At 45.7% G+C, this 20,153-nt stretch overlaps 1 protein-coding gene across 2 annotated transcripts in view; it reads left to right on the forward strand.

The window, feature by feature from the left end:
- The window catches only part of HIVEP1 (HIVEP zinc finger 1), a 145,242-nt gene that overhangs the window by 104,274 nt on the left and 20,815 nt on the right, over positions 1-20,153 (forward strand). For both annotated transcript variants that reach the window (XM_007670576.3, XM_029052785.1), the window contains exon 4: positions 10,246-16,136. In XM_007670576.3, coding sequence (XP_007668766.2) covers positions 10,246-16,136 — 5,891 coding nt within the window. The remainder of the gene's footprint in view (positions 1-10,245; positions 16,137-20,153) is intronic.

The raw sequence follows: 20,153 nt of genomic DNA on the forward strand, positions 1-20,153 counted from the left end.
GCCCCAAGAAAATGGGACTTTATAAAATGACTTTGTGAATCTGAGATAGAGGAAGGAAAAGACCCTGAGTGCATTTAAGTGGTGTTAAAAAAAAAAAAGAACTAAAAATAGTGCTGAATTCAATAGTGTAATTAGTGCAAAACACATTAATTTTCATAAAAAAGTAAACCTCACTTTTTACTAAGTATTAATTTAGTTCTAGTATGTTGGAACATTTATCTATGTGTTGATTGTACAGAAAAGGGAGTCCTTTTGCTGTATAAACCCGCATTGAAATTTAATTTGCAGACAGTATTCACCAATGAGCCCTCATGGCTCTTCCACTTCCTCTTTTTTATATATGAGAGCTTATGAATAGAAATGGATGAGAGCAAACCAGCCCACATTCTGCCCTTTAGGTTCAAAACGATGTTCCACATAGTTAAATTTCCACTGGTATGTGCACATATGGACAATCAGTGGTATCGAGCACGTACGGTGCACCCGGCATTGTATTAATCGCTCGGGAAGGTACAATACAACAAGAGTTCGTAGGCGCAACCCCTCCCCACAAGGATCTTACAGTCTTCAGGAGGAGACAGACACTAAAGGTAAATTACGGATAGAGGAAATAGGAGCAAATTTTGGTCCACATTGGGTGTATGTAAGGATTGTCCTTTTCGTGGCCTATTCTACTCCCTCTGCCTACAGTTTTGGGAGGTTTTTTTGATGGTATCTGTGAAGTGCTTACTATATGCCGGGCACGGTAGTAAACGGTGGAGTTAATACAGGTTAATCAGGTTGGACACAGTTCCTGTCCCACACAGGGCTCACAGTCTTAATCCCCATTTTACAGGTGAGGTAAGTGAGGTGTAGAGAAGAGAAGTGACTTGCCCAAGGTCACACAGCAGACAAGTGGCAGAGCTGGGATCAGAACCCAGGTCCTTTTGACTCCCGGGCCCGTGCTCTATCCACTAGGCCACTCTGCTTTTAGCCCCTACCTCTTGTGTCTCCCCAGTGTCTACCCTCCAATACTGTCACGCCGCTTAAAATTGTGTATATCAGACCGCTCTGCCTTCTGCTTTAGTCTTCTGCCTCTCCACTTGTGTGCCGCGTTGTTTGAAGTTTCATTCATTCAGTAGTATTTATTGAGCGCTTACTATGTGCAGAGCACTGTACTAAGTGCTTGGAATGTACAAATCGGTAACAGATAGAGACAGCCCCTGCCCCTTGACGGGCGCACAGTCTAATCGGGGTTTCACTTGCTGAGATCTCTAAAACTGCTTCCAATTAACCTGATTTCACCTTGCGGAAGAGTAGCTGTTTAGATAACTTGCAGTCATCTATTTTGGACACGTGCACTGCCCAGCAAAGAGTTGCTGTATTGTGTTGATGCTGGGAGACTGATCGACTCCCAGGAATCCATTATTTGTGGATTAACATTTCTTCAGGTTAAGTACTGCACAGTAGGTGTTGACACTGAAGGTGTGGTCTTCTAATCTAGTTGTGGGCAGGGAATGGGTCTGTATAATGTGGTATTCTACTCTATCTAGTGCTTAGGGCTGTGATCTGCACACAGTAAGCGCTGAATAAATAAGATTGAATGAACAGCAAGGAAGGTTGGACCCCCGTTGCTCATTGAGTTTTAGTTTGATCTGAATCTTGAAGAACGGGTTAGGGCCCTTTTCTGTTAGTCTCTCAAAGATCGCTGATTTAGAGATTCTTTCTGCATTTGTTATAAAAGCTCTTTTTCAAATAATACCCATTCTAGAAAAATGACTCTAATCAGGCGGGTTCATACCCCGGGGAGTGAATCCTGAGAAATCAATCAATCCGTCATTTATGACATTTATGAAGCACTTACTGTGTGCAGAGCACTGTACACTTAGGACACTGCAATACAACAGAGTGGGTAGATAGATTCCCTGACCACAAGGAGCAATCGAAAATGGTAAGTAGCGTGTGACTACTCCTTTCATATTTCCGAAGTCATTTTCCATATCGAGCTTCCCTGTTGCTAATTTTATAGCAAAAAAACCCTCCTTACCGTCAACGTATAAATTATCCATTTTATTTTTCAGAACTATTTAATATAGTCATGCATGTAAATGGTTTATTAGTGTCACCTTAAAAAGGAATCTGTCAACACTTTTATTATAGCTTCCTCTTTCCAGGGATTTACTCTTCCGTCTTTTACTTTACCAGTGGCTTCACCATAAAAAACAGTCATCATGCTGAGACGAAAATTACGTGTAGGATATTAGGCCACGTGAGGAAGATTACTCTAACGTTGCAGGAGCATCTTCACTGCTCTTCTGCTAGTCAGTCGTATCTATTGGGCTCTTAAACAGGTCACTGTACTAAATGCTTGGGAAAGTTCCTCAAATGCCGTCAAGTTGGTTTCGACCCTTAGCGACTTCATGGACATACCCTCTTCAGAACGTCCCGTCTTCTATCAGAAAGTCATTCTGGTAGTGTATCCGTAGAGTTTTCTTGGTAAAGATACAGAAGTGGTTCACCATCGCCTTCTCCCACGCAGTAAAAACTTGGGTCTCTGCCGTTGTCTTTTGGCCAGTATTTTGATCGCTTGATCATCCGCCGTTGATTCTTTCCCATGCCGCTTCTGCCGAGCCCAGGTGAATCGACTTAGTCTTGGGAGAGTACGATATAACAAAAACAGACACATTCCCTGCTCACAGTCTAGGCTTTGAGATCTTACAAATGTAGGCCTTGATAGACTGCAGAGTTTTGGTGGGGTTCATCCAGACCCTTTCATTGTGTGCTTTAAGTGAACTTCAGACTTTAAGTTGCCTCCTTGAACTTTCACACTCCGGTGTCAGGGATTTTGAGGTATGCGTAAGGACAGCTAGGAACTCTGCAGCCAGAATGAGGTCCCACTGAAAGACATGGTTGTGGGGCTCCTTAGAGCACCAGGATCTTATTTTCTTTGTCTCCTGGAGTTGTGATTCTCGGGTGCACAGGGCCTGTTGTCACTTGACAAGCTGGGACAACGTTGCCGCTGAGGTGCAGAACCATCCGCATGAGGCTTCTGCCCAAGAAAATGCTGGGAATCTCACTCTTGGCAATCGGTCCTGCTCAAGAGCTGCTGCCCACAATAGTATTGTGCAAACTGCACGCACAGGCCACCGTCCAGGGACTTTGATGATTTGGGCCAAAAAAACTGAAAAAGAATCCCGCAGTCTGCCCATTTTAAAGACTGGAAAATTGAGACTCAGAGTTTGTGATTTCCCCCAGTCCTTCAGCTGTCTGTGGTCTTGGGATTGTTTCACAGTGAATGATATGCTAAGTGTTGTGTAGACTTTTGAATCTCGTCTGTTTACTTTGCTCTTGTAATTATCACAGTATGTAGCTCAAGAGAATTGCTCAGTAAATATTACCTGAGGCCCAGTGAGTGCCTGGGGAATTTTTACAGGGGCCTCTGCCCCTCTCTTCTCCCCTCCCTCATTTCTTTCATCAACCCCCTCCCCATTTTCTCTCTCTCTCTCTCTCATTCTCTCTTCCTCCCTTTGTAGGCTCTTTCCCAAACATTTAATACAATGCTCGGCACATAGTAAGCCCTCAGTAAATACTTTTGATTGATTGATTCCCATCTTCCTTCAAACAGTCTCTCCCATACTTAAAAAGGCCTTTCTATATCCTCTAGGCCCTCTCCAGCTATTTTTCCATCCTGTCCAAACTCCTGGAATGGATCACATATACCAGCTGCCTTCAGTTCTCCACTGTCTCTCCTCTTGAGCCACTACAATCAGGTTTCAGACTCCTCCATCCAGAGAGACTTCACTCTTAATAATAATAACAATAATAATAATGATAACCGTGGTATTTGTCAGGCGCTTACTATGTGCCAGACACCGTACTGAGCTCCGGCTTGGACACAGTCTCTGTCCCCATGGGGTTTACAGTCTTAATCCCCATTTTACAGATTAGATAACTGAGGCACAGAGAAGTGCTTACCATGTGCCATGAACTGTACTAAGCGCTGGGGTGGGTACAAGCAAATGGGGTTGGACAGTCCTCGTCCCATGTGGGGCTCACAGTCCCAGTCCCCATTTTGCAGGTGAGATAACTGAGGCCCAGAGAAGTGAAGTGACTTGCCCAAGGCCACACAGCAGACAAGTGGCAGAGCTGGGATTAGAACCCATGACCCTCTGACTCCCAGCCCTGTGTGAACTGGAATGGGTCTCCGTCACTGGTTGGGCCTCCCTGAGTAACCATAATGAGAAGAGGAAAGGAACAAGCACATCAGCCCCAGAAAGGGCCTGTTCTCTCTAGACTCTGGGAACAATGTCTGTTATAAATAAATGGCTTTTTTCCTCAACTGCACTATATGCTCATCTCTTACCAAACCTCGGGGAACTCTAGATTTGCATTGGCTAATCTGAAAATCTGTGATACTGAAACTGACACGTCTTGCTTTAATAATACATGTAGACAAATCCACTTTATAAAATGTCTTTCAAAATGAAAAGCTTCTGGTCGCTGTTCCGGTGAACTGCCTGATGAGTGGCGGCATTTGTAACTGTCCTTTTTGTATGAAGATGCTACCGCTGTCTGTGTGCTGTACCCCTGAAAGTAATAATAATAATAATAATGTTGGTATTTGTTAAGCGCTTACTATGTGCAGAGCACTGTTCTAAGTGCTGGAGTAAACACAGGGGAATGAGGTTGTCCCACCCGGGGCTCACAGTCTTAATCCCCATTTTACAAATGAGGTAACTGAGGCACAGAGAAGTTAAGTGACTTGCCCACAGTCACACAGCTGACAAGTGGCACAGCTGGGATTCGAACTCATGACCTCTGACTCCAAAGCCCGTGCTCTTTCCACTGAGTGACGGAGAGCCCCTCTTCATTTGAGAGATGGTGCTTGGAACCCAAGAGTGCTGTCTCTCCCTCAACAAGGAACCAGATTGGGGCTCCCTCTATTACTTAATTATATAATAACAATAATAATAATGTTGGTATTTGTTAAGCGCTTACTACGTGCAGAGCACTGTTCTAAGCGCTGGGATAGATACATGGTAATCAGGTTGTCCCACGTGAGGCTCACAGTTAATCCCCATTTTACAGACGAGGTAACTGAGGCCCAGAGAAGTGAAGTGACTTGCCCACAGTCACACAGCTGACAAGTGGCAGAGCTGGGATTCGAACTCATGACCTATGACTCCCAAGCCCATGCTCTTTCCACTGAGCCACGCTGCTTCCCTATATATATATATATATATATCCCATAAGACTTAAGGATTTGAAATGGGGAAAGTCATCTCCCACCACCAGCAGCATGTTTGCTATAAACTCCCTGAAGTCACGGAGGATGTTTTAAAAGTCCATTATCCTCTCCTAAAATCTTCAGCGTGGACTAGCGGTTAGAACACGGCCCTGGGACTCAGAAGGCCCTGGGTTCTAATCCCAACTCTGCCACTTGTTTACTGTGTGACCTTGGGCAAATCACTTAACTCTTCTGTGGCTGCTACCTCATCCTAAAAATGGGGATTAAGACCGTGAGCCCCATGTGGGGCAGGGACTGCGTCCATTCTGATTTGCTGGTATCTATTCCAGTGTTTAGTACAGTGTCTGGCACATGGTAAGTGCTTAACAAATACCACAACTAGACCGTAAGCTGTCTGTGGGCAGCGAACAGTCTATCGTAATCTCCCAAGCACTTAGTACGGTTCTCTGTACATAGTGGGCTCTCAGTCATTATCATGGATATTAATGGTAATAATAATACTACTGATATTGCAGAACACCCAATAGGTGGTCAGATATTATTATTGCAAATTATTATGTCATTTATTAAGTACTTACCGCGAGCCAAGCTCTGGGATAAATACAATTCAGACAGATCAGACGCACTCCCTGTTCCACTTGGGGTTCCCAGTCTAATATTTTTGCAGTAGTGGGTATGATTTGCACTAATAATAATGTATAGTTATTTGTTAAGGGCCAACTATGTGCCCAGCGCTATACTAAGCACTGGAGCAGATTCCAGGTATTCAGATTGGACCCAGTCTGCAGAGCTCGCAGTCTTAAATTTGAGGGAAGAGGATTGAATCTCCATTTTACAGATGAGATAACTGAGGCACAGAAAAGTGAAGTGACTTGTCCAAGGTCTCACGGCACGCAAGCGGCAGAGCCGGGTTTAGAACCCGGGTCCTCCGACTCCCAGGCCCAAGCACTCTTCCACTTGGCCATGCCGCTTCCCTGAGCGGCTTCGCTGCCTATTTGCGCGATCCCATCCCGTCTCCCAGTGTCCGGCAGCACGCGTCACCAGGCAACAAACAAGGGCATAATAGCAGTACTTGTAATAGTCGTTAAGCGCTTACTGAGCGTTGAATTAAGCAGTGGGGTCGATTCAAGAAAATCAGGGGTGATGGTCCCTGTCCCATATGGGGCTCGCGGACAGTCAAACCGAACATCTCCACGGCATCTTTATCGGCACTGGGGGAACTCTTGGGCCCTCAGCTCTCTCATAAACCGTCGCAGAGTGGAGCACTCAGTTGGCTTTACCGCTTTCTTGCAAAAAGCAAGTGGAAAGTACATCAGCAAACAAAACATGTGCCCTGCCCTGACAAAAGACCCAAAATGGAAAACAAAAGAAAGATGAAGATAAGTTAAATATCACAAAACCAGATTCGTCCTCACTTCTCTGTGCCTCAGTTACCTCATCTGTAAAATGGGGATTGACACTGTGAGCCCCATTTGGGACAAAGACTACGTCCAACCCTATTCGCTCGTATCCACACCAGCGCTTAGTACAGTATGTGGTACACAGTAATTGCTTAACAAATGCACAGTCATTATTATTATTGTTATTTTTATAATCTGATGCTGGGGTGTAAGGGAAAATCATTCATTTTTTGTGGAGTGGGTGTGGAGTGAGGATGTAGGTTTTAGTGAACTGAGGGCCTTCAAGGTGACCTAAAAAAATTGTATCATCGGGTGTACTGGATTGGTAGCTTCCAATTCCGGTACTGTCCTGCAAACAAATATCAGAAGACTTCCAGCTCAAGTTTTTCCTTTTAAACCCACCCACCCGCCCCTCAAACTAATAAAATGGGAAGGAAATCTACATTTTTAAAAATTTCCATCCCAGCAGAAATCATTCTTCACCCCTCGGTAAAGTGTTCTATCTGCAATTCTACCATTTTGATCCCATTGAAAATTTACGATGTTACATGAGTCTTTGGATTATCTCGGGATCCCAAATCCTAAAGGGATTTCTAGTCTGTAAAGTCCTTTTGGAAAGGAATTCTCTTGTTCTCTTCCAAGGGCTTAGAGAGTGCCCTGCCCACAGTAAACAGTCAATCACTGGAGAAGCAACTTGGCCTAGCGGATAAAGCACTGGGAGTGAGAAGGTTCTGGGTTCTAATGCTGGCTTTGCCACTTGCCTGCTGTGAGACCTTGAGAAGTCGCTTAACTTCTCTGTACTTTAGTTACCTCCTCTGTAAAATGGGGATTAAGACTGTGAGCCCCTGGTGGGACATGGACTGTGTCTAACTAGATTAACTCGTACCTACCCCAGCGCTTAGAACAGAGTCTGGCTCATTGAAAGCGCTTAACCAATACCATTAAAAATAAATAAATAAATGCCGTTGATTGATTAGACCACGAATGCCTTGCCCCTCAGTGAGCTTGTGACAGAGTTAGTGGTAGAACCAAAGCAGACCAGCCCTCTGATCCCCATTCATCTGGTCCGTCTCCTCCGCAAGTCTGATTTTCCCCTCTGACGGTGTTAACTTGATTCCCAAAGTGGAGGTTTATGATGGAAACGTTCCCCCGTTAAATTCTTGGCCCTTGGTACCGAAGAATGGGCTAATGTACCTCTATTGTTTTTAAGGGGCTTCTCTCTACCTAGTTAACAGATGCAAATGGATTATGGTAAGAACAGTCTGGTGGATTTCGCAGTTTTGTATGGCTATGATTGATACATTTTGAGGATTATTTTCCAACAAAAGAGCAAACATCAAGAAATATGGTTTTAATAAACTAATTGTGCTTTGAGGGGGCATATAAATGGAAACCAGCTAAGCCTGAGTGATTTGTATTTATCTGCATAAGAGCTCAACTAAAACAGTACTGCTGTACTCTATTGCTCTGGAATTCAATATCAAAAGAGGGTGTAGGTGGTGGATTCCCTTTAAATCCTGAATCCGGGTTTGAACACCATTCCGAATGGCGGCATCTCGGTCGTCGTCTCTGCTACAAAACGTGGTGGGGTGAGGAATGGGGTTTTGGGTGTAGCTTTTGACTCATATAAAGAGAAATAAAGCTGTTTCTGAATAATTTGTTACCCTAACAAAGTGGATTTATTTTCCAAAGAAAATTCTCAAAGTTTAGTTCCAGCTGCTATATATTTTGTTGCTTTCCACTACTAGTGTGATTTTTTGTTCATGTTCTACTTGCAGATTGTTGTAGCAACAATGTGATAATTGATTTTAACAGCTTAGTATTACCTCATTGCCAATGTTCATCTGTATTATGGGCGACCCATTGCCTCGAGGGTTCCAGCCTCCGGGAGGAATCCAGATGAGCCTCATAGAACCCGGACGTTTCATTCCACAACTAGAAATAGGACCTAGGAATTCTCTGGCTCAGGCAGCTGTTCTCTGAGCTGGAGCGAGTATTTATAACCTGTTTCCAGCCCAGAGAATGGAACTGAGAGGATATGGAGAGGCCTAGCAGCATGGTGTAGTAGAGAGAGCACGGGCCTGGGAGTCAGAAGGTCATGGATTCTAATCCTGGCTCCACCACTTGTCTGCTGTGTGACCTTGGGCAAGTCACTTAACTTCTTTGAGCCTCAGTTACCTCATCTGTAAAATGGGGAGTAAGACTGTGAGCCCCATGTGGGACAAGGATCGTGTCCAACCTGATTAACTTGTATCTACCCCAGTGCTTAGAACAGTGCTTGACACAGAGTAAGTTCTTAACGAATACCATTATTATTCTTATTCACACTTGGGGGTCCGAGAGCTCCCCTGCATCATAACCCAGAATGTGAATAGGAAGTTGGCAGCTCCCTCCACCAATGCCACCTCCCAATTGTCTACATAAAAATTGTTCATTTATGTGTTATCTTTTTGTTGATTTCCTCTTTTTATACTGTTCATGGTTTCTGCGCCTTTGGACAGTTTTTCCTAGTGCCTCTGCCAATAAATACCAATCAGTGGTATTTATCGAGCACTTAGTGTGTGCGGAGCATTGTACTAAGCCCTTGGGAGAGTACAGTAAAACCGAATTAATGGAAATGTTCCCTGCCCATAGTGAGTTTACAGTCTAGAGGGAGGCCTTCCCCAGTTAATCCCTTATCTCTGGCCATGTCATTCAGTCCCCTAGCTGTAGCACTCATGGGTACTTCAGTTTGTTCCATTTATTTATTCGTTTCTCTGCCTACATTTACTTTTATTAGTCACATCTCTCCTTTTACTCTATTTCCTATTGGCTCTTGGCAATTTGTGTCTGCCTGCTGTATTAAAAGACTGTACCTTATTTCTACGCAGTTGGTATCCGTATTTCTTGTAACGTCTGCCTTCCCTCGTAAGCTCCTTGAGGGCAGGTGTCTCGCCTACTAACCCTACTCTATTCTCCCAAGGACTTGGTGCAGTGCTTTGCACATAGTAGGTCGTAAGCTCCTTGAAGGCAGGGCTCATCATGCCTACCGATTCTATCATACTGTCCCAGGGCTCACATATAGTGTGATGCTCACGGTAGACACTCGATAGGCACTAGTGAGAGTGAGAGATTACTTAAGATGATGATGATTTGGCCCTTCATCTCCTCTTACTGATGGATAATTGCGTGGGTGCTGTTTAACTGGGTTTTTCAAGATTCGGTATCACCTGAAAACCCTGAAGGAAATATGACATCTAATTAGGTCGAAAGATAAAAATCTATATTGAGGGCTTAGAAATTTAGGGCCAGAGAAATTTAAAATGGCATTTTGCACCTCTCTCCTCCTAGGGTAGTAATTATCCTCAAATATTATATTGGAGAGTTCTCAGCTGTGAGAGAATGAATAGAATGAATTTGCGCAGCTCAGAGACTGTGTTGAGATTTCAGGGAGGAGGCCTTATCACCGCCCTTGCTAGCTATATCAACGTAAGGCCCCTCTAAGAGCTTTTCATTAATTCAGGCCACCGTGAAGGGTATTTGGTTAAATTAACACCACTTTGCAATATTAATCCTGGTTTAATCATTTGAATCAATACTTTTGACCACTGTGCCAATCTATTTTCTCTCTTTCAACAGAAATCGCAGAGGCTGGCGTCAAAGGAAATCCCGAGACAGTTAAAGGTGTGAAACGGAAAAAGATCGTAACTGAAAACCACCTGAAAAAGATACCAAAATCGCCTTTGAGGAACCCTCTTCAGGCAAAGCCGAAGCAAAATAGAGAAGAGACTTCGTCTTTCAATGTACTTCATAATGCTTCGGAACACCTGAAGGACCAGAATCACTTGCCTATCCAAAATGGGAAACGGTATCCTGAACAAAACGGAGAAACACCTAATAGTGAAATAACACTGGAAACCCCCAAATCTGCGACCGGGCCATCCCAAAAACTTTCGTACCTGCAGCACTCCTTGGGATTACGCAAATGGAGAGCCGAGGGCTACGATTCTGGCCAGTTACCAGATGAGAAGCGCGCACCCGGCTCTCTGGCAAGTAAAGCCAAGATTGACAGTAGTGAATGTAATAGTCTTGTTGACTGTAGTACCTCATCTTCGTGTACAAGTACCGCGTTCGATGTCTTGTTGAAAGCCATGGAGCCGGAACTGAATACTTTGGCACAAAAGGGCCCCGCCCCTGGGACAAAGACAGAAAAACAGAGACCAAATAAAAGTGTCCGATCACCTTCTAAACTCAAAACGAGTACAAGTGCCACGAACCAGTCTGCGTCCCAGCAAGAATTTGTAGGTGACTCCCAATTTTATCCCCGTACCTCCCACCCTGCGCCGGTATCTGCCGCTGAGAAAGTCGAATCCCCGCCCGTTCGCTCGGTTTCTCAGTCGCACGGTCGGCAAGAACAGTTCGTTCCTAAACCCTGCCAACCTAGTCAGCCTGCAACGTGCCCAAGTTTCACCAGATCTCTGCCACATCAAGAGAATCCCAAACTTCATCAGGTATACAACGTGATAGCAACTTCATCTCTAAGTAATACCCCGCCTTCTAATGCAACTCAGGCTCTCCCGCTAACCCAACTCGTAGATTCCTCTTCACCCCTGTCAGTGAGTTCAACCAATTCCGCGCCGATTCCCGTAGCGCCGGTCTACAGTTCGGGCCAAGTCGCTTCCATCGTCAATCACGGTGTCGAACAGATGTGCAGTCTTCTTCTGAAAGATCAGAAACCAAAAAAACAAGGAAAATATATCTGTGAATATTGCAACAGGGCTTGCGCCAAGCCGAGCGTCCTCCTGAAGCACATCCGTTCACACACGGGCGAGCGGCCCTATCCTTGCGTCACCTGTGGGTTTTCATTCAAGACCAAAAGTAATCTCTATAAGCACAAAAAATCTCACGCACACGCTATCAAACTTGGACTGGTCTTGCAGCCGGACTCCAGCGGCTTGTTCCTGTCCCATGAGTCCGACAAAGCGCTTAGCCTTCATTCAGACGTAGAAGAGAGTGGCGAAAGTGATGATGAAGGCACCGCAGATGAAAGACAAGATGATCAAGGCTCCGTAGAGCTGGAGCCCCCGCAAATAGCGAAAGCGGTGTCGACTGCCGAACCGTCACAGAGATCCAGTCCCATTCCGAGCAATCCGGAGCCCGCAGCAGGGGACTCGTCGCTTTCGGAAAAATGTTCGGAACTTCAAGTAAGGACAGCTTTACCTAAAGTCGTAGTCCACGCGGTGAATGTTTCTCCCTTACGGGCCGACAGTCCGAAAACGTCGGACCCTACTCCCGAACTCGCTCCTGCCACAAAGCCGGGGGACTTTCAAGTCACAAATCTCAAGGCAGATATTACCCCGGTAGGCTCCTTGGAGGCTGACGTGGGGCCCCTCCCTAAAGGAGAGGTGAGTCAGTTAGAGGAGAAACCTGAACCTCAGCTCGGAAGCACGCACGCTCAACTACAGAGGCAACAGGCTACAGATTGTTCCCAAGAGCAAGCGAAATTTCTTCTGAGCCCTCGGAGTTTAGGAAGCACCGATTCCGGTTATTTTTCACGCTCTGAGAGTACCGACCAGACCATGAGCCCACCCGCTCCCCTCGTCAGGGCCCCGCCTTCCACCGACAAAGATACCAATAAGATCGTGTTGTGCGCGTCCCGTAGCGGTCCGGGGGTGCCTTCCGTCGTACAGACGGTCTGTGCCGAGAAACCGTTGCTTTCATCCGGTCAGATGCGGCCGCCTCTTGCCACAAAGACCCTTGAGGAGCGCATATCCAAGTTGATATCAGATAACGAGGCCTTAGTTGACGATAAGCAGCTGGATAGCGTCAAACCGAGAAGAACCTCGCTTTCCCGACGAGGCAGCATCGACTCGCCCAAATCGTACATATTCAAAGATTCTTTCCAGTTCGATTTAAAGCCACTGGGAAGAAGAACTAGCTCAAGCTCGGATATACCAAAGTCCCCTTTCACCCCAACGGAAAAGTCCAAGCAAGTTTTCCTCCTGTCCGTGCCGTCCCTCGACTGCCTACCCATCACAAGGAGCAACTCGATGCCGACCTCCGGTTATTCGGCCGTACCCGCGAACGTAATACCGCCTCCTCATCCCCTGCGAGGAAGCCAATCGTTCGATGACAAGATCGGCTCTTTCTACGATGACGTCTTTGTATCGGGACCAGTCAGTTCGTCGCACCCAAGCGGACACCCTCGTACTCTGGTTAGGCAAGCGGCAATAGAAGACTCGTCTGCCGGCGAAAACCACGCCCTTGGCCCGGCGCATTCTGTTGACGAAGGGTACCTGGGATGTAACGTGTCCAGTGAAGCTCTGTTACCGAGGAGCAAGTCGTTTGCCCAGGGATCGAATCTGGAGAAAAGGAGATCGCATCAGGGGCGGGGGACGATGTTTGAGTGCGAAACCTGTCGCAATCGATATAGGAAGCTGGAAAACTTCGAAAACCACAAGAAATTTTATTGTTCGGAGTTGCACGGACCCAAAGCCAAGGCGGCTATAAGAGAGCCCGAGCATAACTCGGTGCCCGGGGTCGCCCAGCCCCAGATCCTGCACTACCGAGTGGCGGGCTCTTCGGGGGTCTGGGAACAGCCACCCCAGATAAGAAAAAGGAGAAAAATGAAAAGCGTGGGGGACGACGACGAGCTGCAGCCCAGTGACGGCGGCGTTTCCGCCAAAAGCGTGGAGGCTGCCCCTCAGAATGCTTCAGGAACTACCAGTTTGCCCAAGCACAATGCCACGATAGCCGGCGGCCAGCAGCCAGCCACAAATTCTCCGATTCAGCTCCTGGCGAGGGGGGCCGAACAGACTCCCGAGCGAAAGCTGTCACCCGCAGCGGAGAAGCCGGTCGCTGTCATCGCTCAAGAAAAAGTAGAGTTGAAAAGACAGGGAACTGGGATTTCGGTAATACAGCATACGAATTCACTGAGCCGACCCAGTTCTTTTGAGAAATCGGAGTCTTTGGAAAGAAGCTCCCCAGTTGCTCTTCAAGAGACTGTCCGGCCCGCCAAGCACCCGTCTCAGAAAACGGTAGCAGCGATCCGAGAGGACGGACACCCTCGCCGGAATTCTCCCCAGCTTCACCAGCCGGGGCCGTCGGACACATTCAGAGCGGAATTTCAGGAAAGGCCGAGGCTGGTCGCCGGTGACAGGAGCGTTCTCGGGCCGGCATCGAGACTCGTCCGCCAGCCCAACATCCAAGTCCCAGAAATACTAGTCACCGAAGAACCGGACAAGGACCCGGACATCCCAGGCAACGATCCAGAAAGAGCCGAAAAGTTTAACTGGCCTCAGCGTAGCGAGACGCTCTCAAAACTGCCCACGGAGAAACTGCCTCCCAAAAAGAAAAGGATTCGCTTAGCCGAGATAGAGCACTCCTCTGCCGAATCGAGCTTCGACTCCACCCTTTCCAGGAGCCTAAGCAGAGAGAGCAGTCTGTCGCATGCCTCTAGTTTCTCGGCTTCATTAGACATGGAGGAAGCGTCAAAGACGGAGACTCTTGCCAAAGCCGATGCAAACAATGCGATCCCTGCCGGTTCAAATACGCTTAGCGTGCCCGGAGCCCATTACCGGGAAATGAGGCGTGCGGCATCGGAGCAGATCGGCTGCACGCAACCGTCCATGGAGATCTCCGACTTTAGAAGTAAATCATTTGACTGTGGAGACGTGTCTCCCTCTAAGTCGAACCCCCTCGTAGAAGTACAGTCTCCAAAGTCATCCCCCTGCATTGGCGTTCCCGGGCACGTGCCTCTGATAGAGCGGAGGAGAGGACCGCTCGTACGGCAGATATCTTTGAATATCGCCCCGGAAAACCATCTGGCTCTGGTCAGCTCATCTTCCTTCCCAAATGTTGCCGACGCAGACATGACCACACTCCCACAGGTCCTGAGGGCCCAGGCCTCAGGGATCCCTCTAGGGGAGTTGGTTTCCAACCATCCACCTTCACAGACTCCAGCTAAGGACGCGCAGACGATAACAGTAAACTCTAACTCTGCCACCCTACCTCCCGGCCCACAGCTTTTAGGGCTCGCCCTGGTAAAGCAGAAACAACAAGGGACCGAACCGCAAAATTCAGAAGCGTCTCTTAAAGAAGCAATCCAAGAGGAAGAAACCGACCCGAGCTTGACTTTGTGCCCCTCGTCTGGAAGCGGGGATTGGTTTGCTCCGAAGTACCAACTTCAGCTGAAAGTTGTGCCGGCAAGTCAGTCCTGCCCCTCTCAGTCGGCAGGTGCTTCACCGAACCAAGCTCTTCCAGATCGAGGCGGTGCGGACCGATGTAGGGCGTCGCTAAAGATTGCAACGAAACTGGCAGACAGCTTGCCTAGTTCTTCGCGTTCGCAGAAGCCCGAAAATATCGGTGGTCAGAATAAAAAGTTCTCTCCCTTTGTGGTTCCGGTCCGTATCCACAGTAATATTCCAGCCTATGGCTTTCCTACCGTTACGCCTCTTCCGCAGATCTTAGTGACCCAGGATCAAGCAAATCAGCCGATTTGTAAGACGAAGGCGGTGCCGATGCCAATATCTGACGATAAAATTCCGATGCCAAAATTGCACCAAGATCAACAGAAAGCTATGCCAAGCCCTCCCAAACAAGTGATTTATGAAAATGCATTTCTGGAGACCGGAAGCAGAAATTCATCTCTATCAGAATCTCCAAATGTCCTTCAGAGAATCCCGGTCGGTGGACTCTTTCCCCAACCGGAAGTTACAGCTTCAAGTAAAAGAATGCTCTCGCCGGCCAGCAGTTTAGATATCGCCATGGAGAAACAGCAGAAGCGGGCTAAAGACGAGAGCGGAGCAGCCTGCACGACGGACGTTAGACCACTGCCCCTATCGAATATGAGAGGGAGCGATGCTAACAAACTGAAGAAGCCGATCCTAGTGAGACAGATTTGTACCACAGAGCCCCTTGAAGGTGCCTTATTGGATCAGGAGATTATTCCTCAGCTTGAAGATGGCAGCAAGGGTGCTTTGCTGGCTGCTGCCTTTGCAGAAAAGGTTCACCCCGGCGCTCCAGAACCCATTAAAGAATTGGAAAACATCGACTCTTCCACATCTTCAGGATTTGAAGTTCCAATGTCACCCGCCTCTTCTCCAGAAAATCCTCCTGCTTCTCTTTTAAAGTTGTCGGACCACAGCCAAGGCAGAAATTCCCCGTTGGTTAAAAATCAAGGAAACCAAATGAATATCCCTCTCCAACTAGGGACCACTATGGTTAGCGCCGGCGACACTCAGCGACTGTCATTTCCGAGTCTAAAGACCGCCACCAGTTTCACGTGGTGTTACTTGTTAAAACGGAAACCTTTACACCTGCCTCAAGGTGACCAGAAAATATCAGCGTATTCTAATTGGACAGTTAGCCCCAATAATCCCAATCCCCTTGGCTTGTCTACCAAGATTGCCCTTTCCCTCCTCAATTCCAAGCAGAAGACTGGAAAATCTCTCTACAGCCAAGCAATAACCACTCACCCTAAGTGCGATGTTTTGGTCTACTCGAGCAAGTGGAAGAGCAACTTGAGCAAGGTATTTGTCGTGAAATTCATGGGTGTGAATTCGACAGTACTAATTTGTGCAGATGAAATGTTTTTCTTAGGGAAAAGAGAGTGTATTTCTATTTTGAGTAGTGGAAGTGCCTTTAATTTTCCTCTCATTTAATTAGTGGAGTCATATGTGTTTATATTCGCTGGGCTCTAGTTCTAGTGAAAAGTCCTCTTGTGTCTTCTTTTAGAAACTTTGTTTTCCGGAGCTGATAATAATACTAACGTTGGTATTTGTTAAGCCCTTACTATGTGCAGAGCACTGTTCTAAGCGCTGGGGGAGATACAGGGTCATCAGGTTGTCCCACGTGAGGCTTACAGTTAATCCCCATTTTACAGATGAGGTAACTGAGGCCCAGAGAGGTTAAGTGAGCTGATAACTTTCCCTAAGCATTTAGTCTAAAATAAGAACTACTGGATTAATTATATAACCTGATGTAAAGACCATCTATTCGGCTTTGACCCCTTTTAGGTGGAAAGAGCGTGAGCCTGGGAGTCAGAGGACCTGGGTTCTAATTTCGGCTCTGCCACACACCTGCTGTGTGACCTTGGGTCATTTACTTAACTTTTCTGTGCCTCAGTTTCTTCATCTGCAAAATGGGGATTCAATACCTGGTCTCCCACTTAGACCGGGAGCCCCATATGGGACCCGATTATCTTGTATCTATATCTCAGTGCTTAGTACAAGGCTTGGCACATAGTGAGCATGTAACAAATGCCACAGTTACTATTTTTCACTTTGTGTGACAGTACTTTCAGTCAACAATTTAAAATAGATATGGTTTATCAGTGGTTAATAATGTACTGAAAATAGTTTTTACATTTAAATTGAACATTTCAGTATACCTTTTAGCTCTATACTAAAAAAAATGAGTTTACTGTGAAAAATTTGGAGGAGGAATATTGTTTAATCGCAGTTTAAAAGAGCACATTTAAAGTTCTACGTATATGAGAAGAAGCATGGTTTAGTGGGTAGAACAGGGCCTGGGAGTCAGAAGGACCTGGGTTCCGATCCCGACTCCGCCCCGTGAGTGCCGTGTGACCTTGGGCAAATCATTAAACTTCTCTGTGCCTTAGTTTTCTCATCTGTAAAATGGGCTTTAAAACATATTGTGTGCTCCCTAAGTATATAATGTTAGTCCAGACTTTTACCAGTGCAGTCTGGGATGAAGGAGCAGAAATCACCATGTAATAATAATTATTGTTAATTAATATTGTTAATAGATATTATTATGGTATTTGTTAAGAGCTTACTGTGTGCTAAGCACTCTTTTAAGCACTAAGCAAGATACAAGGTAATCAGGGTGAACACAGTCCCTGTCCCACATAGGACTCACAGTCTTAATCTCCATTTTGCGGATGAGGTAACTGAGGCATAGAGAAGTTGTGACTTTCCTAAGGTGAGATTAGAACCGCCGTCCTCTGGCTCCCAAGCCTGCGTTCTTGCCACCAGGTCATGCTGCTCCTGTGTATGCTTTAAATAACAGACAATTCAAAAATATCAATCATTTAATGATTTTTCGTCTTTCTCCCATTAACTCACCCGGAACTGGTATTCAGCAATAAGATTGTATGTTTTAACTTTAATTGCTTTTGAATAAGAAGAACTGGTTTAGTAAGGAAGTGGGGAAAAAGGCAAGAAACTAGGGGGAGAAGGAAAGCCTGCTATGTGGAAGGCCCTTCAGTGAAATGTGTTTAGTTCTGCCAGGTGGTATGTTGATAGAAGGTGAAGGTCACCGTTGTCATAGTTTGGAAGATAAAAGGAAGTATAGATAGGATTTAGATTTTCAAAACATTTGTGAAACATTTGTAGCTTGAAATAGGGAAGCAACATGGCCTGGGAGTCAGAGGACCTGGTTTCTAAACTCAGCTCTGCCACTCATCTGCTGTGTTACCTTGGGCAAGTCACTGAAATTATCTGTGTCCCAGCTTCCTCATATGCAAAATATGGATTAAATCCTACTCATACAAATACTTATTACTATTATTACTCTTCCTTACTTAGACTGAGCCCCATGTGGAACAGGGACTGTGTCGAATCTGATTAACTTGTATCTACCCAATGTTTACGACGGTATATGTTACATAGTAAGCACTGAACGAGTACCATAATAATCGTAGCAAAGTACCAAAAAAATCGTGAGTTTTTTGCAATGCTTCATTGATCAGTGTATGTGGGAACTAAGTAGAGATATAAGGAAATGATGATTGAGGCTTTGTAATAATAATGTTGGCATTTGTTAAGCGCTTACTCTGTGCAGAGCACTGTTCTAAACGCTGGGGTAGATACAAGGTAAACAGGTTGTCCCACGTGAGAATCACAGTTAATCCCCATTTTACAGATGAGGTAACTGAGGCACCGAGAAGTTAAGTAATGGTTTGAGCTCTTTCCCTCCTCCCCCAGATTCCTGAATCAGGTATTTTGGTGTGAGAGTAGGTTGGTAAAAGTGTAAAATCTCAGTCCTTCCTTCAGTGTTTCACTACAGGAAAAAAAAAAACAAACCATGAATGAAATATCAATCATTCAATCAGTCGTATTTATTGAGCACTTGCAGAGTGCAGAGCGCTGTCATTACCACTTGGGAGAGTGCAGTACAAGAGAGTGGTTAGACATATTCAATACCCGGAAAGGGCTTGCAGTGTAGAAGGGGATGGGTTGTTTGACCAGGATTTATCTTGCTGTTCCGCTGTGGAGTAACAGAGAGCTAGGAGAGCCAGTCCTGGAGAGCTTCAGAGAGTGAAGAGAAGGGTGGGAGAAATTTGCCATCGGAAAACAGAAGCTGGGGACCACACAGCCTGGGTTCCTTGACCAGTTGGGCCAGTGGTCTCCCAAACTTCATTGTGTCCGTGTGTTCCGCCAATATCATCACAACCCCTCTTCCTTGTGAACATATACTACCTGTGAATTATAGCTGTAGCATCTGTCTTGCTAGTCATATTAGTTGAGGGAGGGTTTTTTTAGAGTTGAAAATCCGGAGTTACAGATTCTTACTGAAGAAATGAAACTGGGTCGTGTCAATCCAGAATCGTCACCATTCCTGATTAATTCGTCATTCGTAATGTGCTTCCAAGGCTTTTATCCACTGAGGCAACCCTCAGAACTTCAATATTTTACACTCCACAAGCCTGGGTACACTTGGAGCAGTCTTATGACTAGCAGTCCAATCATATTGTTATTAAGGTTTTTAATCTTATTGAAATGTAAGGCGGGGTTTCATTTTTGATTTCTAGTTGTCATAAGGAGTATGATAAATATATCATATTCATCATGATGACTATAATTTGAATCTCGTAAGATGACATTCATTTAATAATCCGTTGTCTCCTTCATCCTTTGTTCCTCAACCCTCCCCTTCTAAAGATAAAAATCCTGGGGGTAAAAAAAATAATCACATGCTCAATCTTAAAGGAGAAAGAAATGAGAGAAAAATACAGGTACAACTACAAATTGGTGTGACTAAGATACAAGAGGTCAACGAGATGAAGAGATGTGAAATTCTAATTTTAGGATGGAATGTATTAAAAATATTCCATTTGTTCAGTTAGAAATTACTTTCAAGACTGTTAGCTCCTTGTGGGATCGGATGCTATTGTATTGTACTCCCCCAAATGCTTAGTCCAGTGCTCTGCTCCTGGCAAATGATTATTAAGTAACACCGTTGGATTGATTTCGCCTGTGAACATCTGAATTTCTCCAAGGAGAATCAATGAATCGTTTGTAAACATTCTCAGAAGATGGGAGAGAAAAGGAAATTCTAAAAGATCCTGCCTTATGCTGAGAACCTTGGCTGCCTCCCCCCAAAAGACCCTGCCAGGCTGGAAAGATTTGGGTTGCCTATAAACCGAAAGCATATGATTTAAAATCCCTGGCCTGTGGTGGTGTGGAATGCAAAGGAAACAGCTCGCTTCACAGGTGGTGCCAGTAAACCAGACTCCAGATTCAACTGAACTTCCTTCCTCTCGCTGGGAAATTGAGAGAAATTGAGCTTTATTACTCATAATA

The sequence above is a fragment of the Ornithorhynchus anatinus genome, chromosome X2 (genome assembly GCF_004115215.2).
Source record: "Ornithorhynchus anatinus isolate Pmale09 chromosome X2, mOrnAna1.pri.v4, whole genome shotgun sequence".
In the NCBI taxonomy this organism is placed as follows: Eukaryota; Metazoa; Chordata; class Mammalia; order Monotremata; family Ornithorhynchidae; genus Ornithorhynchus; species Ornithorhynchus anatinus.